The sequence below is a fragment of the Nycticebus coucang genome, chromosome 2 (genome assembly GCF_027406575.1).
Source record: "Nycticebus coucang isolate mNycCou1 chromosome 2, mNycCou1.pri, whole genome shotgun sequence".
Taxonomy (NCBI): Eukaryota; Metazoa; Chordata; class Mammalia; order Primates; family Lorisidae; genus Nycticebus; species Nycticebus coucang.
Window position 1 is genome coordinate 156,806,405 of NC_069781.1, and position 25,766 is coordinate 156,832,170.

Consider the following 25,766-nt stretch of genomic DNA (forward strand, 5'->3'; position numbering starts at 1 on the left):
CAGCGCCCGGCGCTCCTGCGCACACCAGGCACTGACGAGGACCGCTTCGGCAGAGTGATGACTGATGATGACACCGATAGCGTCCACACCGAGCCCCCGATCGGGGAGGAGAGCGAGCTGCCTATTATCCAGCTGTGCGGGCTGGTGGAGGAGCTCAGGTAGCCGCCTGCGGCTTCTGGGGGCCGCCCCTCCACATCCCGGGCGCTCTGCCCGGGGTGGCCTCAGACCTGGGGTCCCGCCTGGAGAAGATTCGAGCCTGCATTGAACATTGGGGAAGCTTGTCTTTGCCTGTTGACCTCTGGCGTTTCCACCAACACTGAGCTAACAAGCCGATGGTGGAACCAGAGCAGGGTGGAGGGGTGAGGCTGGTGGGGCCGTGGGGGCGGGGGATGGGAAGGCCCAGGGGGTAAGGGGGAAGCTAGGACTTCAGCCTAGCGGGTCTGTCTGGTGCTAGGGGGTGTGCTTAGCTTTTCCCCTCTCCTGCACCGGCAGGTTGGACCAGAACTTCTAAGCCCCTTTCCAATGCTAAGATTCTATGATAAAATTAATATGCCAGCAGAATACAAAGGGCACATGGAGGTGATTTTAGTATGAGGCAACAAATGCTTGAACCAGATGTGAGCAGGGTGGTGGACGGCAAAGAAAGGCTGCCCAATAGTCTGCACTTTGGAGAGTCTATTTTATATCAAGTATAGCAAGTAAATGGGATATCAAGATTCCATGATGTAGGTAAGGTTGGTTGTACAAATTATGGGTCTCACACAGAATATCCTGGCTCTGGCAACTGAATAGTCCTACACATCTATACATAGTTTTAGGTCAGAACTGAGGCATTATTACAAATAGCTATTTTTTTTTTTTGCAGTTTTTGGCCGGAGCTGGGTTTGAACCCACCACCTCCCGCATATGGGGCCGGCGCCCTACTCCTTTGAGCCACATGTGACGCCCAACTACCATTTTTTGAGTACTTACTATATACCATGAATTTTACATATATGATCTTATATAATGGCATCTGCAATCCTAGGAGGTGGGTAAGGAAACAGCTAGACGGTGGTAGTGCTGGGATTCAGACTCAGGTATGACTCCACAGACTACACCTGGAACCTGATACATGCTGAAAAAGCAAGATACTTTGATATAGTATGCTTTACATTTAGCCTTTTCCACCAGTCTTAAAATTTAGCCAAATAGGAATTAGCCCAATAACATATGAAAATATCAAAGCAGTTCTCTCTCTCATGCACACACATTCACACACCTCTATGTGTGTGTATGAGAAATTAAGAGGTTAAAAAGGTCATGATCTTGGCATATCCAGGATGAATGAGGTTTTGCCATCTCTAGTTGTTTAAAAACCATTTGTCCCGGCGCGGCCTGTGGCTCAGTGAGTAGGGCGCCGGCCCCCTATACTGAGGGTGGTGGGTTCGAACCTGGCCCCAGCCAAAACTACAACAACAACAAAAAATAGCCCGGCATTGTGGTGGGTTCCTGTAGTCCCAGCTACTTGGGAGGCTGAGGCAAGAGAATCTCCTAAGCCCAAGAACTGGAGGTTGCTGTGAGCTGTGACGCCACAGCCCTCTACCAAGGGTGACAAAGTAAGACTCTGTCTCTTAAAAAAAAAAAACCATTTGTCCATCTGGTGGGTACTTTCATCTGTTGAGAGCTGGAAATAAAAGATCCAAGAAACATGAACCAAAGGAAACATCTGAAGATTGTAGGTATAACTTCAAGAATATAGTAATTCAGAAATAATTTCACAAATGGGTTAGATGAAGTGTGTCCAACTTTTGGCTTCTCTGGTCACACTGAAAGAAGAGTTGTCTTGAGCCACACATTAAATACGCAAACACAAATGAAAGCTGAAGCAAAAAAAAAAAAGTCTGTGTATAATTTTCTTAATATTCGCCACCAAAGATAAGCAAAAAAGTCCTCGTGTAACAATCCTAATTATGCAGCGGCCCTTTCAGAGAAATTGGCCAGCAGATCCCAGCAGTCACTAATATAGAAGATATACATATCTCAGTAATAAAACATCTTTGTTTTAGTGATATTTATTGATTTTTTTTTATTACCAAAGTAAAAGAGAAGTAGGCTAATGGGATATTTGATTATCTGAGAAACTAAAGTATCAGTATCTGGTTAGATGGAAGTAGTTGCAATTCTCAGTGAGTTCTTAAGGTGCTTGTCAGATATTTTGATTCTAACTTTTAATGCGCTACATTCTTGAAAATAGTTGCTTAAAAATGTAGGTGCTACCAAATGCAATGACATGAACAAGGCATGATTGTGAAGTGAGGGATATTTATCTCTGGGAAGACAGGACCTATAAAAGTTCAGTAAAGAGATATCAAATTTTTCTTTAAGTTGAATGTCAGATCGCAGCTCTATGAATTCCATCTGAAAATTGACAGGTAATATAATTTATGTCAACTGAATAAATAGAGTTGCAAATGCACCAAAATATTCATTATTTTCTGGAAATATTCAAATCTGTTTTCAAATTAAAAAGCAAGGCTGCATATTTTTTGTTATTCACAGGACTATGTTTAGCCAACATGTTGAAATGCATACAATTATTTGCCTTAATTTGAGCTTGCCATAATTTCAGTCTGATGGAGGGAACTGTTATTGTTGAAATATTGTATTGACTAATTGGCTTTCACCTTAAAGACACATCTTCAAATGCCAGGAAGGCTATGCTAACCAGTGTGATGAAAATGTGTCAAACGGTCTATAAAACCAGTGTATGATGCCCCATGATTGCATTAATGTACACAGCTATGATTTAATAATAAAAAAAAAGGCACATCTTCAACTCATTTTAGTGAATGGTTAAATTCATTAAATATGCTAAATCTGTAAGCCAGTTTTCATCATCAAGTTCTGGCTTGATGGTTTTTCATACCATAAACAACTTGATAACATCTTGCAAATCAGAAAATAGTTTCAACATTTGTCTTCAACTTAGCCATCTCACTTCCAAAAAGTAAATGATGTCACCTAGTTAGCATTGATGCTTTTAAGAAATCCCTGGAATTGACAATGCTTCAATTCTTTGGCCCTTATGAAATTTACAGTCTTAATGACTATTTGAATAATGTTATCAATTTTTAAACCTTTTGTGAATAAATTTTCTTCATGTACTATGCAATGATACTTCATCAAATATGACTTTTGGGTATCTTTGATTAATTTTATAAGTCCCTCTCTTACCTACCAAAGCTGGGGCACCATCAGTAACTATACCAGATATGTTGAAAATGGATAAAGAAAATTGCCCTAACGTATTTTTACTGCTTTGTATAAATCTCTTGATTTAATTATGTCTTTTCATGGCACTAAAGAAGCCATTTCTTCACTGACATTATATTCATCATCAATACCTCTAATAAAAGTGACAAATTGAGCTATATTTGTAGCATCTAAGCTGTCATCCATCACCAAAGCATGAAATTCAAAATTAGGGGCTTTACTCTCTATACTTTTTTATATGTTTTCCAATTTCTTCTTGGCTATATTGTGGGGGAGACAAACTGATTTTAGAAATATCTCCCTTTTGTTCAGGTCAAATTATATCTCCCAGGCTTTCCATATGTTGCTTAATAAACTCACTATCGGTAAATGGTTTTAATTTTTTTGCTATTAAATATGCTACCACATAACTAGCTTTTACAATGGAATCCATCTGAGCTAACTTTAAAAAATTTTTTTGTTAAGAAGACAAACTTTTTTTCAGTTCTGCTATTTTGTTCTTAGGACACAATCCTTCATGTGCATGAATTTGGTGGCATGTTTGGGGATGTAATGCCTTTTTAAATGATAGTCTTTGAAAACTAGCTTAGATTCCCTACATATTAAGCAGAGTGCCTCACTATTTGCCTTGATAAAAAAGTGGTCATCTGTTCACTTTTCATTGAAATGTCTTCCTTCATTAATAAATTTTTTCTTTTGGGGGCTTCTGTTTCTTTTGAGATGTTGTAGAAGTCATGCTGGGATTTAAAAAAATAATAATAGATAAGGGACTATATTTACTTTTATTATGAAAATTAATTGACAGGAAAATAGAAAGCAAGATTTGTGTCCTTCCACATCTTGGCTGCCAATGCAGGGTGAGGCGGAGGGCCAATGGTAAAGCGTGGCAGGTGACATGTGAGGCAGCACTGAGGGATGGTATCTTCATAATCAGAAGAATGCTAACCTGACTTCTAAGTAATGTTCAACGTCTAACACTGCAATGGTAGATTGAAATATTATTGCTGGGCGGCGTCTGTGGCTCAGTGGGTAGGGCGCTGGGCCCATATACCGAGGGTGGCAGGTTCAAACCCAGCCCCGGCCAAATCACAACAAAAAATAGCCAGGTGTTGTGGTGGGCGCCTGTAGTCCCAGCTACTCGGGAGGCTGAGGTAGGAGAATCGCCTAAGCCCAGGAGTTGGAGGTTGCTGTGAGCTGTGTGATGCCACCGCACTCTACTGAGGGCGATAAAGTGATACTCTGTCTCTACAAAAAAAAAAAAAAAGACATAAAAAAAGAAATATTATTTCTAATTGATGCCTTGCCAAGTCACCATGAGCACACATACATCTGATGGTGTCAATTTGACTATCTATGCTTGGAAGGTGACACGCTGCCATAAAACTGAAGGCACACATGCGTACAAATAGTGAGAGTATACATATGTTTATTTTACATGACATCACAACACAACATCATAGTCTGCAAAGTTCATGCCTGAGAACCGTGAAATTGAGTTCCACCAGAAAGTCTCATAATGCTTTGAAGCAAGTTTGTGATTTTTTGTTGGTCCACATTCACAGCTGTCCTCGGCCACAGGTTGGACACCCCTTGGTTAGATGGAGAAAATGAAACCTGTACAAACAATTTTCGATGTAATACCAGTGCTATGAATTTTGCGACTCATTAAACATATTAGTAAAAATGTCAAATACTTAAATAGCACTTAGCATGTGCCAGGCTGTATGTATATATTCTGTCCTGAAGTCTATACATTCCTTATGATAACCCTCCAAAGGTAGGTTCTGTTATTACTCCCATTTTATAGCTGAGGAAAACTAAGGCACCAAGTGGCTAAGTGTCTTGCAGAAGGTCACATGTGGCTATACGTGTTAAATACTAATTACTTGGAATTTAAGCTCCTATTGGTAGAACTTACTCAGGTCCCCTCTGTCTTGCAGCTATGGAAACTCTGCTCTCAAAATTGAGACAGAGATGTTTGAGAAATATTACACTAAACTGGAGCCCAGGGATCACCGACCTCCACGATTATCAGACGTTAAAATGTCAGCGGCAGAATATGCACAGGTACACAGAGTAGATCTAGAAAGTCATTTTATCGCTGTCTCCTTAAATGCAGGTGGCATTCGTGCAATCTGCCTTCGCTGTGCCCTCTTTGGCCAAGTGGCCGCAAGTGACTTTCTCCCTGTTCTGCTTTTGATTCTTCTTTCCCCTCTAAGGTTTATTTTTCAAGGAAGTATAAAGGGAATTAGGTTCAATTACTAATAGATTGACTCTCCCAGAATATCTTAGTTTATATGAAAGAATTCCCTTAAATTGGGACTCAGCTGTGTCCAAGGCCCAGCCAGCCAACTAAAGGCAAGAAGCAGACCTGTTGTGGGCCCTGGCCTCAAAGGACTTATCCATGCAGGTCTATGCTTTGAGAGCCAAAGACACCTGCTTTTAAGCCCACACATTCCCTGCGCCACCACTTGTGACATTGCCCTTAAATACACAGAAAATCTAATATTTTTACTTCTTTGTCTATTTTGCTGAGCAGTGTGCTGCTAGATGCAATTTCTCTTTTGTGTTCTGTTTGGGAAGCTCTGAGCTCCCCTGACTTTGACTTGAGAGTTGGTCTCCAGCGAGTTCAGTCTTTTCACCCTGGAGACAGTTTCCCCTTATTCGTTTTTAGTTCATCCTAACACAAGCCTTTGAAGTAGATAGCACAGAGCCTTCGTATGACTTGTGAAATAACCATCACCTCAGGCCTACCAGCCAGCATCCTTTTCCCCAGGAGTTTGTTCTCCTGACCGTCCTGCAAGGGGGTTTCTAGCAGCTCTGAGGGATCATTTTGATGCCCACCTTGGGCCGCTGTATTTCCAGTTCCTCTTTGACAATGGCTTTGTTTATCCTGGGTTACAGTTCCGGGCTAGGCGTAAATCCAAAGCCCGCTCAGATATGGACCATTCGACAGGCCTCACCATCGACCAAAAACTTGAGCTTATACAAAAGGAGCTGGAAGACACAAAGGATGAGATAAGGCACATGCGGGCAAATGCTGAGCGGGACCTGCAGCACCACGAGGTACACCTTCCTTCCGCCTTCTCCTACCCGGCCTCCCCACTTCCGCCCAATCAAGAAGACCTACTGTGTGCTGGCTGGTGTAACTGTTGTTCCTTTGCAAGAAACACGGATGAGACAAATCAGGGCCTGCCTTTAAGGAATGTACCCCCTATTTGAGGAGAAAACATCTTTCACCTTTTGAAAAGGGAAGATTTTAAACACATCTAGCACAATGAACTTGTGCGACTCAGCACCCAGATGCAGCAATTATCAACATATGGCCACTCTTGTTTCATCGATGTTCTGGCCCACTTTCCCCTTATCCCACTGGCTTATTATAAAGCAAATCTGAGACGTATTATTTATCTGTAAATATTTCATTTTATGTCCCTAAAATATGAATACGTTGCAGAACATAACCACAGTAACCTTAAATGCCCTTAAAAATCTACAATAATTCCTTAATAGTAAAAGGGGTTTGAGGTTTAAGTCAGTGAATTGGATGAAGGATGCTGTTTTTATGTGATATGTACGCCCATTGTCCGTGTCCTGCTGGAGACCTGCATGGCACGCCACAGTGAGTCCAACATAGTCAGTTTCCTCCAGTGGAGAAACATCACAGTTAGTTGCCCATGGGATGAAGTTGTTGGCTTGCATCTGAGAGCCCTGTTGTATAAAAAATAGATACTTCTGTTCTACTAAATTTTTTCAGTTTTTGGTTTCTAAGTGTGGGCACACACAGAATCACAATCCTTTCAGAGGGATGTGAGTGGACTCATGTCCCCCATTGATGGAACTACTATATCACATAAACCCATCCCACCCTCCCTCATTTCCATCATCCCTCTTCACCCACTTCATTCCTCTGTCTTTCCAAACACAGTGTTGAGGTCTAGCAAGTTAAAGGAGCTTAGGATGTTGGAGCATTGCCCTGGCCTGCTAGGATGTGTGATGTAAATGTTGAGTGCAGAGAGAGATCAGTATGGACTACAATGGTCGAGACTTTGTTGAGGAGGTGGGACCCACATGGGACTTGGCATGACCTTAAAGAATGATGGCATTTGTTTAAATCATAGGGAAAGTAGGGTACCCTCAGTAAGGAGAACGACATGAGCAAGAAAGTGGAAGTGGGCCTGGGCACAGCATTGAGGCCAGTGTGACTAGAGAAGAGGGTGCTTTGGGGGCTGTATTAGAAGTCAGGTTGTGTAGGGCAACGAGACCTTGAAAGTCAGGCAGAGGCGTCTACCTTTGATGTCTTAAAAAGCTGGACCTCACTGAGGATCCGTGAGCAGGAGTGTGACTATGGAAGGCAACATTTCAGGTGGGTTGATGTTCCAGCACACAGACATGATGGGCTGGGAAAGAACTAGACGTCAAGGCCATCCAGTGAAGATGCTTGTGCTTCTCCGTGTCCAAGAAAAAGCCTGAACTGGGGTGATTTGGTGTGTGGCTACAGACACATTCTCATTTTATTCTTTAAAATTGTGTGTGTGAAAAAATAAAAAAATAATTTTTTGTGTGTGCTTATTTAAAGGCAATCTATGTTTGTTTTAGGAGAGTGAAGCTTAAGGAATAGTTGAAAACATCTACAATGATACCTCTGGGAGGTAATCACTGTTGACCCTTGCATTTATCTCCTTGTAGAATATAGATAATTTTTCTATGTACATGTGAATTTCTTTTAAAAAGAGGTATCATATTATTTTGTAAGGCATATTTTTCACTTAACAAGGTGAAATTGTCTCTCCATGTCAATTCATTCATTTTATAACTTTTTTTTAAGAGACAGGATCTCACTATGTTGTTCAGGCTGGAGTGCAGTTGGTCTTCACTATAGCCTTGAACTCCTGGGCTCAGGTGGTCCTCCTGCTTCAGCCTCTGAGTAGCAGAGACTACAGGTGCCTGCCTCCACACATGTGTTATAAAGAGATGCTTTATAACATCTCTTTTTGCTTTAAGTAATAGAAGAAGTATTTAAGAGTACTTCTTACCTTCCCACTGATTCATATCTCTAGATATAATGTGGTTAATGTTTTGATGTATATACTTCCAGATATATACTTTTTTTTTTCTGGAGACAGAGTCTCACTCTGCTGCTCCAGGCTAGAGTGCCATGGCATGCCTCACAGCTACATCAAACTCCTGGGTTCAAGCTTCCGAAGTAGCTGGGAGTATGGGAGCCTGCCATGATGCCTGGCTAGTTTTTCCTATTTTTAGTTGAGATGGGGTCTCACCTTTGGTCTGACTGGTTTCAAACTCCTGAGCTCAAGCAATCCACCTGCCTAGCCTCCTCAGTGCTAGGATGATAAGCATGAGCCATCACACCCAGCCATCTTCCAGATATTTTAAATATAATTTTTAATGGATAACTAACATTTTAAATATGGAAATACATGTTTATAGAGATGCCTGAAACCCCGATTTCATTTGTTTGCTTTTCTTAATGGATACTATTCTTTGAGGCATACTTTTTAATCGAAATAGTCATATAGTCAAGTCTGTTTATTTTCTTTCTTTCTTTTTTTATTTGGAGACAGAGTCTCACTTTATCGCCCTCAGTAGAGTGCTGTGGCATCCCAGCTCACAGCAACCTCCAGCTCTTGCGCTTAGGCGATTCTCTTGCCTCAGCCTCCAGAGTAGCTGGGACCACAGGCGCCCAGCACATCAAATTTGTTTCTTAATGACATCTTTTTAACACTAAGAAGAAACATCATGCATTAGGACACAAAGAGGCCTGGGAACTTAGATTTCCTTAAAGGATTTATGTACCTATTCTTGAGGAATTTCGGAAACTCTCTTCTTTTTGTGCTGACCTGCCCAGGCTATCATTGAGGAAGCTGAAATTCGATGGACTGAAGTTCGGAGGGAAATCCACGAGTTTGAAAAGGACGTTCTAAAAACCATATCCAAGAAGAGAGGGAGTATTTTGGCCACTCAAAAAGTGATGAAGTACATTGAGGACATGAACCGCCGGAGGGTGAGTTGGCAGGCAATTAGCGTTTGGAGAGGGGGAGTAGATTCACACGAGGAAGACCCGGAATTACCCACGTGAGGCAGCCTAACCCCACTTGCTGACATGTACAGATAGTTCTGCATCCCTAAAACTGTCTGTGTATGCGCACAATGCATGCTTATCAAGGCTAAACTCAACCAGGCAGGATGCGTATTAAGTAGATTGACTTCCTTTTAATTGCTGTTATTTGCCTCAAGATCTGATGTATTTTCATTCAAAAGGTGTGAGGCTGGGTCTGTGTGGAGGAAGCAGGTGAATCTCAAGCTCTTTTGAGTTCCCTTATTATGAGGAGGTGGACCTTGGGCAGGCCTGGGAATGGAAGAAGGGGGGCACTCCATTTCCAGAGATCATGCAGATGTTGAGTTTTGGATCCTGGAGACAGTTGAGATACTAACTCTATCATGCTAAGAGTAATAGAAATTATATAAGTTACTATGAGAATAAAAGACCAAAGACTCATAAGTTCGTTATGAGTAGCACACACCTACAGTAGCACGCACCGAAATAATCTTGAATTTAAAAGCGATATAAAATATGCAGGGAGCAGACTCAGTTTCTTCTGCTTTCTCGATGATGAGTGAAATGTCCTAGCAGCAGCAGCTTGGACAGAAGTAAAAGAACTTGAGATAAGTGAGTGAATGTTAGGGCTGAAGTTTTGATTTGCAGCCTTAGACTTAACAATTTCCCATAGCAACAGGGAAAAAGAAGATAAATGGATTAAAAGGATTAAAATATGCCTTTGTTTTTCAGGATCATATGAAGGATAAATTACGTTTGAAAAATGTTTCTCTCAAAGTTCAGAGGAAAAAAATGCTTTTGCAATTGAGGCAGGTATGTGATTTCCTTCTTTCTCACTCTCTTTCCTATTATTATAGTAGGCTGAACAGTGGCCCCCGCAAAGATGCTCACATCCTAATCCCTGGAATCTGTGAATATGTTAATTTATATGGCACAAGGATTTTTACAGATGTAATTAACTGAAGGCTCTTGAGATGGGGAGATGATCTTGAATTACCTGGCGGGGGGGAGGGCAGGCAATGTAATCTCCCACTTTATAAGGAGATGGGGGTGGTGGTGGTGGTGAGAAGAGATACAGTATTGAAAGCAGAGATCAGACCCTCCAGGAGGGATGCAGCCTCCCAGCACCCTGATTTTAGCCCCCAAACCATTTCAGACTTCTGACTTGAGGACTGTAAGATAAATTTGGTTTTTGTTTTTGAGACAGAGTGTCACTATGTCGCCCTCAGTAGAGTGCTGTGCTGTCACAGCTCACAGCAACTCTTGGGCATAAGCGATTCTCTTGCCTCAGCCTCCCAAGCAGCTGGAACTACAGGCACCTGCCACAATGCCTGGCTATTTTTGCTGTAGTTGTCATTGTTGTTTAGCAGGCCTGGACCGGGCTTGACCCTTTAGCCCCAGTGTATGTGGCCAGCGTCCTAACCACTGAGCATGGGCACTGAGCCAAATTTGAGTTATTTTAAGTCACTAGGTTTGTGACAATTTGTTACAGCAGCAAAAGGAAACTGACAGAATTATTATATAGGCAGGTAGGGGTTTTCTGTAGATAGAGTTGGCTTGAATTGAAAAGACCCTCATGTGGGCGGCACCTGTGGCTCAAGGAGTAGGGCGCTGGCTCCATATATCAGGGGTGGCAGGTTCAAGCCCAGCCCTGGCCAAAACTGCAAAAAAAAAAAGAAAGAAAGAAGAGATCTTCATGACATACTTGTTGACTTTTTTGGGGAACGCTGCCTGGGTGGCACAGTTAGACTGAGTTTTGGTGAGTCTTTCACCAGCTGACCCTAATGGCTCCTGATTAGAGGCAGACGTGACTTAGGACCTCTAGAATATGATACATGGCTCTGTCTTTTCCCAGCTCAAATTTATTATTATTATTATTATTGTTTGGGGGTACAAAGAATTAGGTCACAATGTTAGCATTTGTTAGGTAGAGTCCCTCTTATAATTGTTTCCCACCCCCAAGAGGTGTGCCATATATCCTAACATTATGCCCACTAAGTGGGAGCACACCCAGCCTCCTCCCTCCTTCCCTCTCCCAATACCTCGTTCCCCCACCCCTCACCTTTAATTGATTTGAGTTTTCTCTCATTTGAGTGTGTGTTAGATGGTCTACTGGCTTCATATTAGTATCGAGTACATTGGATTCTTGCTTCTCCATTCTTGTGATATCTTACTGAGAAGAATGTGTTTCAACTCCATCCAGATTAATACAAAAGATGTAAAGTCTCCATCTTTTTAATGGCCGAATAGTAGTCCATGGAATACATATACCACAGCTTGTTAATCCATTCCTGGGTTGGTGAGCATTTAAAAGTTATTTCCAGCCGGGTGTTGTGGTGGGCGCCTGTAGTCCCAGCTACTTGGGAGGCTGAGGCAAGAGAATCGCCTAAGCCCAGGAGTTGGAGGTTGCTGTGAGCTGTGTGATGCCACGGCACTCTACCGAGGGCCATAAAGTGAGACTCTGTCTCTACAAAAAAAAAAAAAGTTGTTTCCACATTTTGGCGATTGTAAATTGAGCTGCGATAAACAATCTAGTACAAATGTCCTTATGATCAAATGATTTTTTTTTTCTGGGTAGATGCCTGGTAGTGGGATTGTGGGATCAAATGGGAGCTCTAATTTGAGTTCCTTGAGGATTCTCCATACTTTCTCCTCTTTCTTCCAAAGAGGTTGTATTAGTTTGCAGTCCCACCAACAGTGTAAAAGTGTTCCTTTTCTTCACATCCACGCCAGCATCCCAGCTCAATATTTTTATAATTAACTTGAATATGGGTACCGATGCATACACATCAAAGGGAGCCATTGATTGACACAAAACTGGGCAGAACTGATATGTCAGGGAACAATTGCTTGATTGACTTGGGGTCCACAAAGACCTCAACAAGCTGGCACAGCTTTAATAACATAAAGAAACTAAAGACAAATATGAGATTCCTCTACTTGGTTTCCCCCAAAATATCTGCATAGGCACAGGATGGCTTAGCTGTAGAGTACCTGATAATGGCAGCTCAGCTGATGGCAATGTTACCGGCCTAGGCCTCACTCATAGAAATATAGTGCCCAGACTAAGAAAAGAGGGTCCTTGCTCTAGTCTGTCTTAGCAGCCCCAGCTGGGAGCGTTGTGTCCCAGTGTGAGCTCCACACTTGAAAAATTGGTAAACTAAAGTTTGCATATGAGAGTGAGCCAGATGGCAAGGGGAATTGGAAACCTCACTGGAGTACCTGGGACTGATGAGGTGAGCCACAACCACTGCCTCTGAGTGCTCCGGGCTGCTGCGGAAAGAGAGAACACACTAGCGGGCAGCTGTGTGTGTGTGTGACTCGATACAGAAGCAACAGTGTCAAGGACCACAGAGCTTCCAGAGGCTCAGCAAGAGAGAGATTCCCCTCAGGTATGGAAAACAGGTTGGGAGCATTGGAGCTGGAGGATGGGTTGTGTTTGGGCTTAAGGAATTGTTTTGGAACGGGGAAGAAGATGCACCGCAGAGGGAGCACGGTCTGAGTAGAGTGTGGGCATGGGAACAGCAGCAGTCCCCAAGCTGCGGCAAATATAATATGGCATAGACCTAGTGATCAGGGAGGAAACGCAATGCACTAAAACACCAAAAACTAGAACAGGGCAAAAAATGGCATATGATTAGAGGGGAATTTATGGGCTGCTTTTCTTGGGGTTTCCAGATTAAAAACTACTTTTAAATGGTGTGATTCTTACTCTTCCTGCATGCCCCATTTGAGCACCATCACTGATTCTGTCCTTCATCCTCCCCTGGCCCAGCTGAGGGGCTTCTGTGCACCCTCTGCCTCCTCCTACCCATCCCACTGCACTACGTTGTTGAGTCAATACATCGGGCCTGTTTGTGAACATTCATATGTTCTCTTTGAAGCCAGGGGACATTACATTTACTCAAATCTCTATTCCCAGAGCCTTGCACCATGCCTGGCACCAAACGGATGCGCAATACGTGTTTGCTGAATGGCGGAATAACTTCTAAAGTTTCACCAAGAATTGCGAAATGTGAGTCGTTCATTCAGAATCATGACTGAATGTGACATCTTTTCTTTCTTCTTTCTGAGCTGTAGAAAGAAGAGGTGGGCGAGGCCCTCCACGAAGTTGATTTTCAGCAGCTAAAGATTGAGAATGCTCAATTTTTAGAGACAATTGAAGGAAGGAATCAAGAACTGATCCAGCTAAAGCTGGTGTCTGGGAACACCCTGCAGGTCCTCAACACCTACAAAGTAAGGCCATCTCCAATGCCAAGGCCCCCTCCAGGCTTCTCACTGTCCTGCTGCTGCCTGATTTCTTTGCACTCAACAAAGCCATTGCATTGAGTGCAGAGAACTCAACTAACATTCTCTAATGCTCCCACAACCCTGGATGTGCCTGAGAGCCACCTGTGTACCTTTCTTTTTTTAAAAAGTTTACCAATGCCAGTCCCGCCCTGACCAATCGAATTAGGAGGCGAGGGTCACTTATCTTGTTCTGGTTGTTGCTGTTGTTTTTACCTTCCCAAGTGATTGTATGCATGGTGAGTTTTGAGAACTAATCACATTTAGGCCCTGTTTAATTGAGGCATATATATAAGTACTTCCCACCGTAAGACCCTGCAAAGGAAAAAGTCTTAGCTCTAAATCAGAAAACTACTAAATAATTTATTATCCAAGCAGAACCCTTTTGAGAGAGAAAAGAGACGCTATTAATAAGTAAACAAGGCCTACAGGCATGAATAAGGCCTATCCTCAGCAGACCAGACCATCTGGTCACTCTACAGCATTCATCTAATGCAATGGTCGGCATACTGCAGGCCAGTGTATCCCAACCTACTGGTCTGAGAGCCAAGAGTCGTTTTTGCAAACTTTCACACCCAATTTGGTGATAGAGAACACTAGCTTTGAAACTAAATTAAGCAAAATTGGTTTCTGCCCCAGAAAGTCTATTCTCATTAGTAGACCTGTATTCCAAATATTATACTTAATTATCATGTTTTGAATTTAACCAATAAAAACACTTGTTAGAAATTAGTATTTTTTTTCTCTTGTTAATATAAGTAACTACACAATAGCCACAATTTTGTCTCTGAGCCTATAAAACCTAAAATAGTTACTATCTGGTCTTTTACAAAATTTGCAGAGCCCTGGCCTAGTGGCCCAGGTGACAATGGTGGCTATGGGTTTAGGTAGCTTAACAGATGGGCTTCATTTGGCCTACCTAGTTTAAAAATGTGTGATTGTGAATTATTTAGATCAGGTTTATGTTTGTTTAACATTTTCCTTTTACAGGAAAAAACTGAGGCTCAAAGATACAGACAGTTTGTCAAATTCAAGCAACAGAGCTGAGACTTCTTGTCCAATGTGTGTCCCACTCAGCCGCTTTCACCTTGTGTAAAGTACACAGGGAACATTGTGCTAGCATTCTGAAATTCGTGTGTCATAAATGTCCAACAGATCATCTACTTTTAGTTTATCTCATCAGTATTTAGCTTATTCGATGACTGTATTTTGAGCTGATGGCAATTCCTGTGACTTCCAGGCCCTGATTGCCTGGAGAGTGAGTAAGTACATGGTTAGATCACACTGGACCTTGACCTGACCCTGCAGAATCAGTTAAGTAGCACAGGACCTGTCTGGCATCATGGGATAAAGCCAAGGGTTTGGAAGGAGAGCTACTGATTCATAAAATGAAAGTACCAGATTACGGGCCCTGAGCTCTTTAGGATGAGTCTAAATACAATTCAGATTGCTTGCCACACCTGAGCATCAGCGAGCAGGCCACCGCAGGCAGAATGAGAGCCGTTCCATGTCTAAAGTCTCAGGTCTCCTGGGGGAAATGGAGGCAGAACAACTGTGAGTTGTGGAGTCAGACCTCACCTGGTTTTGAGCGGCAGCTTTGCTGGGGGACATGCTTTGCTGGGGGACATGCTTCAGCTGGGCAAGATTCTTCACCTCTCAGGGGCAAGTTTTTGTGCCTTGCCACCAGGATGGAGCTCTGCCTAGTCTGCGCTGTGTCTTCTGCACCAGGACAGTGCCTGACTAAAGCAGATGCTCGGCCAGTGTTGTAAATTAGCAGCCAGCGGTTCAGGCGTGAGTGAGGGGAGGGGGAGGGGCCAGGCCACTGCAGTATAAACACCAAACACCCAAGTGCAAGAGGCCCTGTTAACAACACGCAGAGTAACTTTCTTCCATTGCCCACAGTAGCCACACTCGCAGGCAGACACAGGGCTGAGTGCCACGGGCACAGCATTTAGACAGTATGGACATGGTCTCTTCTCTTCTACAAGTTTTATGAGTGAACCTAAGTCAAAGTGGCACCCTTTTTCTCTGACTTTATGCCCTCAAGCTCTTCCTGGTGGAGTCTGGTAGCATACAGCTGTGATGAGTCACCCTTGACTGACTGTAAACTAGTGACCTGATGTCTTGTGGTAGGTAGAATTCTGATACATCCCAAGATTTGCTGCCCCGGGGTATATATACCCCTGCCAGGGTTGTGAATAGAAGGGGTTCGGTTCTGTTCTATGAATGGGTTATATTCTATGGCACACGTGGACTTAAGAAAGGGAGACTACCCATGTGGTTCTGGCCTAATCACACAGCCCTGTTTCTCTGGAACAGGGAGTCAGAGACATGAAGTGTGGAGGGAATTTGCTGGGTAAGAAGTTCTCCATTGGTGGCTGGAAGACAGAAGGGCCTCTAGGAGCTGCAGTAATCCCTGCTGACAGGAGAAAGAAAATGGGGACCTTGGTCCTACAACTTCAGGGAAATGTGTTCTGCCATTGAATGAGCTTGGAAAAGGATCCTGAGACCCCGACAAGAACCACAGTCTTGACAAACATCATGATTTCGGCCTGGCGGGACCATGGGCAGACAATGAGCTTGTGGTAGTTGTTTGTGCAGTGATGGGAAGTGAAGGCATGCCTTTTCAGAAGTGGCCTCTACCTCAAGTGACTGAAGGCCCCCTCAGGGTCACCAGTTCAGCTCTCATCACACCTTTCTGACGGCCCTGCCCGACAGAGCCGGTGATGGCCTTGGTGCTACCCTCATAGTTTCATGCCTTCCCGCCCTGCTTGCCCCAGCTGCAGCTGACCCCTCTCAATCTGGTCTCGTATTCACTTTTGCTTTCTGGAGCATTGCAATTTTCGTGCATGACACGGAGCAGAAAGTGGGCCTTAAAGAAGTGAGGGCTGAAAGGAATGGGGAGGGGAATGGTTCTGGGTGCCTAAAGGCCCCCTAGGTAGGTGGCTCCGGGCTGTTCTGCTACATCTGAGCTTTGCTGTCTGGGGTGGTGCGCCAGCATCATCATCCTCTTCCTGCCTTCACCTTGACTGTGGCCCTGTGGTTTCTCACCTGGTCTCCCAGCTCCTGTTAGACCTGCCTCGCCTGGCTCTTTCCTTTGTTTAGAATGTTCTCTCTTTCCCCTTCACCTGTACATATTGACTCCACCTTACAGGCCTCCTTCAGCATTTCTTCTGCAGGAAAACCTCTTCTCAGCATCCTGGCATTTGTACAGCCTGGTGCAGTTGCAGTTTTACGTTTGTAATTTTACTGCCTCCCCTCCTCCTGCGTCCAGGCTGTGAGCTGGCCCCTGTGGCAGGGCATAGGTTGCTTTTCTGACCAGTGCCCGGCACAGGGTGAGTGGATGTCAGAGTTTTTTGAGTGAAACCCCTGAAATCACTGGCTCTTTCCCTGAGCCGAGTCCTCAGCCAAGCAGACACTATCCCAGCTCCCCTGGCTGCCTCTCACCACTGGCAGAGAGTGTTCCGAAGGGGGCCGTAGGAGCAGGTGAAGGGCAAATGACAGAATGGGAATCTGCCGGGCATTGGAGACAGTGGTAGAACCCGTGGGCTGTGCATCACACTGGCTGAGTTCAAATCCTCGCTCCCCCTCGTCTCTGTGACCTTGGCGAAATTAGGGTCAGTTCCTTCTCCTGTAGGTAGGACTAGCAGGAGCACCCATCTCTTGTGGAGTATTTCTTCCTCTCCGTCCGTGGGAGGAAGTCATGGCAGCTGTTTGTGGAATGTCTTCCACGTGCCAGGTGCTGAGCTCAGCCCTCAACCAGAATACCTCCTGTAAGCCTCTCTACAGTGTTCAGTGTTCAGAATTTCTCTTAGTAAGCAGTGGGGTAGGATCTGGCTCCAGATGGGTCTGACCTCTGCCTCTCCAGCTGAAGGCAACATCCCCGATGTTCTCGCCCCTCCCTTGCCAGTTCTCAGACCCCAAAAATTCTGAAAATCTAGGCAACTGCGAGAAGGGCAGTCTGAAGCTCCTGGATAGTCTTGTTTTTCTTTAATAAGGAGCTGCCTGCCCTTCTTGCAGTTCCACAAGATCATCTTAGCTCAAGACTTGATGTGTTGTTGTATTTCAGAGCAAGCTCCAACGAGCATTGGAAATGCACATCAATCTGGACAGGGAGATCTTGATGAGAAATGAGCTGCTTGAAAAGATTGAAAGAGAAACCCTACAAGTGGAGGAGGTAGGAGGAGAGGGCAAAACATGCCATTTCTGATATTTGTCTCCTTTTGTCTACAAGAACTTGAGTCAGTGTCTATCAAGGTTTAAGCCACTTTGTTGCTTACCTGGAAGATCCTAGACCATACAAATCAAAATAACCATCAAAGCAGAAAGTTGCATCCGGAGACCTGTGTTGCATTTTATTCCTGGGTTAGGTTCTAGGGTCAGCTCATAAGAAAAATTTCACAGAGTCCAAATAATACTCAAGAATTCCTAAAAGCACAATATCCAAAGTTTTGTGCCTATAACTCCATTAAGAATGTATAATGCATGTATTAACTAATACGAGAAAAAGTATACATGCCAAAATACAGCGTTCTATGTAAAGAAGAGAGAGAATGTTTGTGACCTCTGGAAACACTAAACTCTCAGCTGGTGCAGTGGGTGCTCACAGCCTGCGCAGGCTGAAGCAGAGACTGAAAGATGGCAGACCTGTGACCTCTGTCCTGGGCTTACTCCAAGGCCTGTGGTCACTGTGCAAAGAGGTGGGTAGAGTTACCTGAGCTGCCTGTGTAACTACATTGCAATTTCTCACTCTCATTATTTTGCTGAGCACGTATAGCTAAATTTCCATAACTGAGATGCACATAGGATATGATGCAAAGAGGACTTTTTTGGAGGGTGGAGGAGAAAGCTCGCCTAGCCTTAGGTTTGGTGCTGGTTTTAGCCTTGGACAAGCCTTTCAATTAGACAGGACTGTTTCCACATCTGTAAAGTAGAGGTCACAACCCTTGCTATTAATAGATAGGATCACATATAATGTAGCTTTCTCAGCCTCTACCACCATTCACATAATTGTTTGTGCCATTGTCTTGAATGGGCCTGAAAGGTCCCCATCAATGTGTGTGGCCCCAAACCTGCCTACAATGGCCCCAAAGCCATAGGATTAGTACACCGGACTCAGTTTTGTCATGGCTACCACTTCATATCCTTGATAAAGAACCAATACCTTCTGCAGAAAACCTGGTCGCAGGACGGAGGGGCAGGCAATCATTATTAGATTACAAGTAAAGGTTGAAATTGATTGTTAAAAGCCGATATTGCTTAGTATATTTTAGTTGTTTTTTTTTTTTTTTTTTTTGATATAGAGTCTTACTTTGTTGCCGTCAGTAGAGTGCCGTCAGCTCACAGCAACCTCAAACTCTTGGGCTTAAGTGATTCTCTTGCCTCAGCCTCCCAAGTAGCTGGGACTACAGGTGCCTGCCACAGTGCCCAACTATTTTTTTTGTTGTAGTTGTCATTGTTGTTTAGCAGGCCCAGGCTAGGTTTGAACCCACCAGCCTCGGTATGTGGCCAGCGCCATAACCACTGTGCTATTGGCACCGAGCCTGTATTTTAGTTTTCTTGTTAATGTTTTACAAACAGCTTTATTGGGATTTAATTCACCTGCTGTATAATCACTCACTTGAAGCATACAGTTCAATGGTTTATATTCACAGAGTGAGTAACCATCAGCCCAATAATGTGCACCCTTTAAAAAATCTTTCTCCATTCCCCACCTTACTAGGCCCCACCCTCCAACCCTAAGTGACCACTAATCTACTTTCTGTCTCTATGGATTTGCTTGTTCTGGACATTTTATATAAAGGGGATACAATAATGTGTAGCCTTTCACACCTAGATTCTGTAATCCAAAATTATATTTTCAAGTTTCACGTCTCGGTACTTTTTTCTTTCTATGGCTGAATAATACTGCATTGTATGGGGAGACTGTACTGTATTTACTCATTCATCCATTGAGGGACATTTAGGTTTCCATTTCTTGGCTGTTTTGAATAATGCTGATGTGAACATTCTTATACAAGTTTCTCTGTGGTTGTATATTTTCTTTTCTCTTGGACATAAATCTAAAAGTGGAACTAAGGTAATCCTATGTTTGACATTTAGAGAAACTGCTGAACTGTTTTGAGAATGGTCACACCATTTAATGAAATTCAATTAATTATTTATTTTCAATGTTATATATGAGTGCATGATTGCTTAAAGAAAAATACATTTGTATTTATTATATATATCCTATATACCGCAGGCTTGATTCTTTTTTTTAAATTTTAATATGAGGGTACAAAGTTTTAGGTTACATTGTTCTCATTTTCAAGGTAAAGTTCAAGTTATAGTTGAGCCCTTCACCCAGGGGACATGCTGAACACCCTCACATTGTGTACATTAGGTGAGATCCCACCAATATCCCCCCTCCTCCCTCCAATCACCTTCCTCCTCCCCATCCTTCCTCTTCCCTCCCCCTTGCTAGACTATATTTGTATTTTATTGTTTGTGTGGATATGCAATTTCTTATATATTCGTTTCATATTAGTATCGATCGAGTACATCAAATTTTTCTCCCCATTCTTAGAATGCATTACTAAGAAGAACGTGTTTCAACTCCATCCAGGTAAACACAAAAGATGTAAAGTCTTCAACTCTTCTTATGGCTGAATAGTGCTCCATGGTATACACATGCCATAGTTTGTTAATCCATTCAAGGGATGATGGGAATTTATCTTTTTTTATCTTTTTTATTTGCTTGGCAGATAAAGATAAGGGGCAGCCAGATTATGGAATAAATGATAAGGGTTAATTGGGTAGCCATTTAGGAAGAAATTAAGTTGGAAATTAGTTTAGTTGTATCAGAGATTTAAATGTAAGTAATAAGAGTGTTAAAGTCAGTAATATAAAACAGAATTTTTTCTGCATAGCAAAAACCATCAAGAGACAAATAAATGGAAAATGTTGTATCCAATATCAATCACAAGGAGCTAATTTTCTTGAATGCCTTTTACAAATCAATAAGAAAAAGCTAATAACTGAGAGGAAAAAGATGGACAAAAGTTTTGAACAGTTTATAGAAAAGCTAAGCAGTCTGAAACATATGAAAAATGTTCTACCTCCCTCGTAACATGAGGCATATAAAATAAAGCTATAATGGGATATTATTTTTCCTCTCTTAGATTGACCTTGACAAAGGTCAGAAAGTTGATAAGACTGTAGAGAAGGAATAGAGGGAAACAGGCATTCCCAAATGTTGCTGTTGGCAGTGGCTCATGCCTGTAATGCTAGTAAACTGGGAGGCCAAGGTGAGAGGATTGCTTATACTCAGGAGTTTGAGACCAGCCTGAGCAACAGTGAGACCCCATCTCTACCAAAAATAGAAAAACTAGCCAGGCATCATGGTGGGCTCATGAAGTCCCAGCTGGCAGGGAGGCTGAGGTAAGAGGATCACCTGAGCCAAAGAAATTGAGGTTGCTGTGAGCTATGATGACACGTGGTACTCCATCCAGGACAACAGAGTGAGACTGTCTCAAAACAAAACAAAAAAACCCACAAAGCAAATATTGCTGCAGAATAGTAGTTGGCTTGATCATCACAGAGGGGAACTTAGTGCTATTTAACAATCATTAACATGCACAAATGCTTAAGGGAGGGCTTCTTGACCTAGGCATTCCTGACATTTGGGACTGGATAATTCTCGTGGTGGGCTGTCTTGTGCACTATAGTGTGCTAAGTAGCATCCTTGGCCTCTACCTACTAGATGCTTGCAGCATCCCTCTAGTCGTCACAAACAAAAATGTCTTCAAATATTGCCATGTGTCCCCTGGGAACAACATTGCCTCTGGTTGAAAACCTCGTTAAGAACCACTGCCTTGGGTGGCTCCTGTGGCTCAAGGAGTAGGGCGCAGATCCCATATGCCAGAGGTGGCGGGTTCAAACCCAGCCCTGGCCAAAAAAAAAAAAAAAGAGGAAAAGAACCACTGCCTTAGAAAAAGTAATTTCACTTTTAATAGTTTATCCTACTATAAATAGATACTTACAAACTTGCAACACGATGTTAACCCAGATCAGTAATCGCAGTACTGTTTTTTTTGTGATAAGATATTGAAAAGCTAAGTGGCTATTTTGAGAGAGTTGTTGAATCATGGCACATCCATGTGGAGAATTACGTAGCTGTCAAAAAGAATAAATTCTTTATGAGCTGATGTGGAAGGAACTTTAGGATTTATTGGGTAAAAAAAAAAGCTGGATGGATAAAAATGAATATGTTACTATTTGGGTCAAAAAGTGAAAACATTTTTGTATAAGCATAGATTTCTAGAAAGATACACAAAACCTAAAGATAAGGAAGGAGACCTTTATGATAGGGGAATAGGGGTGGCGGGGGAACTGTTACAGTGAACTTTTATATCATTGGAATTGAATGTATTGGCTATACAAAAGAATAGGTAAAATAAAAATTAAAAGGACAATGCTAATTTTTAAAAACTGTGTCCTGTTAAAAGGGTTAGTTGATTTTACTATATAATAATTTTTTAAATAACAATTTCAAAGACAAGCACTTCTCAATAAATGGAATTACTATACATTCCAGCAATTCTGTATCTGGGTATATATCCCAAAGAATTGAAAGCAGGGACTTGAACAGGCTTTTGTGTATCCATGTTTGTAGTGGCCTTGTTCACGGTAGCCAAGAGGCGGAAGCAGCCCAAGTGTCCATCATCAAACGGATAAACAAATGGTGTTTTATCCATACAATGGAATGTTATTCAGCCTTCAAAAAGGAAGGATGTTCTGACACATGCTACCATATGGATGAATCTAGAGGACATTATGCTAAGTGAAATAAGCCAACACAAAGGGACAAATATTGTATGATTCCATTTAGGTAACCAGAGAAATCAATTTCAGAGAGACAGAAAGTAGAATGATGATTGCCAGAGGCTGGGATGATAGGGAGTTACTGTTTAATGGGTACAGAGTTTCAGTTTTACAAGATGAAAAGAGTTCTGGAGACGGAACGTGGTGATGATTGCACAACAATGTACTTAATGCTCCTGAATTGTATACCTAAAAATGGTTAAGATGGTAAAATTTTATGTTATGTGTGCTTTGTGATAAAAAAAGATAGGAATTGAGAATGATCAAATCAAATCAAAGTATGCTAAAATATATAATTTTTCATATAAACCACCCCCTAAAGAATCAAAATAAGTAAAAAAAAATTTTTTTTGAGACACAGTCTCAAGCTATCGCCCTGGGTAGACTGCTGTGGCATCATAGCTCACAGCAACCTCCAACTCTTGCGCTCAAGTGATCCTCTTGCCTCAGTTTTCCTAGGTTTAGTAGAGACAGGGTCTCGCTTTTTTGCTCAGGCTGGTCTCGAGCTTGTGAGCTCAAGCAATCCACCCACCTCGGCCTCCCAGAGTGCTAGGATTATAGGTGTGAGCCATTACACCTGGCCTAAAATGTATTTCTTAATAAAGAAGAAGCGGAAGGAGGGCAGGCATGATGGCTCACACCTGTAACCCTAACAATTTGGGAGGCTGGGAGGAGAGGATCGCTTGAAGCCAGAGGCTCTACAGCAGCCTAAGCAGCATGGCAAGACCCTCTGTTTACGAAAAATAGAAAAATTAGCTGGGTATGGTGTGTGCCTGTAGTCCCAGCTACTTAGTAGCTGAGGCAGGAGGATCACTTGAGCCCAGGAGTTTGAAGCTGCTGTGAGCTATGATGATGCCACTGCACTCTACACCAGGTGACAGAGAAAGACTCTGTTTCAAAACAAAACGAAACAAACAGAAGGAAGGAGGGACGGAAGTGGAAGGAGAGGGGTACGGGGAAAGGGGAGGTAGAGAGGAGGGAAAAAAAACAAGACTTTTTTTTTTTTGCGATAGGGTATCACTCTGTTGCTCTAGCTAAAGTAGTGTCATCATCATAGCTTACTGCAACCTCAAACTCCTAAGCTCAAGGGACCTTCCTGCCTCAGCCTCCCAAGTAGCTAGGACTATGTACAGGTCGGCACCACCATGTTTAGATCGTTTTTCTACTTTTCATAGAGAAAGAGTCTCACTATGTTGCTCAGGCTGGTCTTGAACTCTTAGCCTCAAGCAATCCTCCTATCTTGGCCTCAGAGTGCTGGGATTACAGGCAGGAGTCACCATACCCAGCAAAAGACTGTTGTAGATTGCATTTCATGTTTCTGAACTACATTTAAACATCACAATCTGTAAAAAACAAAAAATCAGAATCTTGTGGTTTCCCTCCCACCCCTTTGAAAATGCAAACATCATTTTTATTTATTTATTATTTTGAGACAGAGTCTCAAGCTGTCATCCTGGGTAGAATGCCATGGCATCAGAGCTCACAGCAACCTCCAACTCAGGCTCAAGCGATCCTCTTGCCTCAGTTTTTTTCTATTTTTAGTAGAGACAGGGATCTTGCTTTTGCTCAGGCTGGTCTCAAGAACTCGTGAGCTCCAGCAATCCACCTGCCTCAGCCTCCCAGAGTGCTAGGATTACAGGCGTGAGCCACCACACTTAGCCCCAAACATCATTTTTAGAAGTCTACTGAAACTGTAGGAGAGATGGCAGGGCAGTGAGTCTTCCCAGCAGGAGCTGCCAGGGTGCCCTGCATGTAACTGCTCCTTCCCAACCCAGGACCGGGCCAAAGCAGAGGCTTTGAACAAGAAGTTTCGCAAGCAGCTGGCTGAGTTCCGAGCACCGCAAGTGATGCAGTACCTCAAGGAAAAGATTTTAAATGGGGATCTGGAGAAGAGCATCAAGATGTGGGAAAGAAAAGTGGAGATTGCAGAGGTGAGTTGCAGAGAATCCCCGGGTGGGAAGCCCTCAACATGCTTAGGATTTTGTTTTAGGGTCTAAGAATACTGATATTTGGACCGGTTACGTCTACATCACAGTAGTCGCCTCCACCATTAAATCAAAATGATGATTTTCTTTAAAGCTCCTTTTAGTCTTTTTAGTTTTCAGGGAGAGACTCTGTAATAATAGTGTGCTTTTAGTTGCTTGTTTTCTTAATGAATTCTAGAAGCTTCTAAATCCCTCCAAGCCATTGGTAACTTAGTGATTGCTATTTTATACATGGAGAAGCCAGTTTTTTTTTTTTTAAATGAGATAAGAATGGATTTTTAATATCACTTAGAACCTGATTCCACGCACATACATAGCTGCCAGGAGTCTTTTAAACTAATCTCGTAGTCTCTGAATATGGTACAGGGTGGCAGGAAGCAGCCTCGCCCCCTGGGAGCTGCGGAAGAGAAATGGACAACGCGGAAACAATATACTGGTGTCAGAAAAAAGGCAAACACTGAGACTGCCACGGCTAGGTTGTAAAGGGAGGTGCCTTAAGACAGCCCAGAAGCCCAGCCAGGTGGCTTGGGAGTTTGGCGTCTTCACATCTAGACTCTGGCTCCATTTCCCACTTACTGTCTCCTGCTGCTCCTGTGGACTCTTGGAGGCAAAAGTAAATTAGGACCCAAACTCCGGCCCATCAAATCTGGAGCTGAGAAGTAGCAAAGAACTACAGCAGGAACCTGCAACTTCTCACTTCACTAAACAGAAACATGCTCTTTCAAAGAATCTTCTGGGTGGGCTCTGCCCTGAGTGGCCCCTGCACTGCAGCACACACCCATACTGCCCCACACAGGGTCGCCTGCACCATCAGCAGGGCTGGATGAAGGTTTTCTCGAGTGACCTCCTCTTCCCCCTCCCCATTTTTTCTTTTTGCAGATGTCCTTAAAAGGCTACCGCAAGACTTGGAATAAAATGAAAACATCTAATGAGCAGTTCCAGGCAATCTGCCCCCCTGGTAAATAGCCAGAGGCAGGCCATGGCTGGCAGATCAAGATGAGATCCATTAAAGTAATCAGCTCCTTTCTAGACAAGGGGTGCTCTTCCTGTTCTCTGTGCTATCCCCAACTCCTCAGCCAGGCTGATCAGTCACCCCCCACATCTGCCCAGTGGGGAGTATTTTCACAGTCTGGCCCCTGAAACCATTAACCTTGAAAGAACCACAGGGCACTCTAATGGTTTGACACTTTTTAGCCCACATTTAGTTCACAAGCACAAAGAAAAGTGACCTTCCTGAAGGTGGGAGTGGGACAGAGGAGGGAGAGCCAGCCCAGTGTGTGCTGTGGGGCCTATCTGTG

General features: G+C 43.1%; 1 protein-coding gene across 3 annotated transcripts; it reads left to right on the forward strand.

The window, feature by feature from the left end:
- Positions 1 to 25,766, forward strand: CCDC113 (coiled-coil domain containing 113). 3 transcript variants are annotated; one of them, XM_053602975.1, is made up of 9 exons: positions 1 to 158; positions 5,196 to 5,322; positions 6,160 to 6,321; positions 9,122 to 9,277; positions 10,064 to 10,144; positions 13,412 to 13,567; positions 17,688 to 17,795; positions 24,259 to 24,414; positions 25,348 to 25,766. In XM_053602975.1, the coding sequence occupies exons 1-9, from the start codon at positions 58 to 60 to the stop codon at positions 25,432 to 25,434; spliced, it is 1,134 nt and encodes a 377-aa protein (XP_053458950.1). In that variant the 5' UTR covers positions 1 to 57; the 3' UTR covers positions 25,435 to 25,766. The 3 variants fall into 3 exon arrangements, 2 of the variants coding, with proteins under 2 accessions (XP_053458950.1, XP_053458959.1); XR_008382530.1 differs by lacking the exons at positions 24,259 to 24,414; positions 25,348 to 25,766 and adding an exon at positions 15,938 to 16,953 and having other exon boundaries at positions 17,688 to 17,748; XM_053602984.1 differs by lacking the exons at positions 24,259 to 24,414; positions 25,348 to 25,766 and having other exon boundaries at positions 15,938 to 17,808.

Excerpts from the sequence above, each read along its gene's own strand:
- CCDC113 (XM_053602975.1), top strand. The coding sequence starts at position 58 with ATGACTGATGATGACACCGATAGCGTCCACACCGAGCCCCCGATCGGG. Across the intron at positions 10,145-13,411 it reads TGCTTTTGCAATTGAGGCAG|AAAGAAGAGGTGGGCGAGGC; the intron begins GTATGTGATTTC and ends TCTGAGCTGTAG. Across the intron at positions 24,415-25,347 it reads GAAAAGTGGAGATTGCAGAG|ATGTCCTTAAAAGGCTACCG; the intron begins GTGAGTTGCAGA and ends TTCTTTTTGCAG.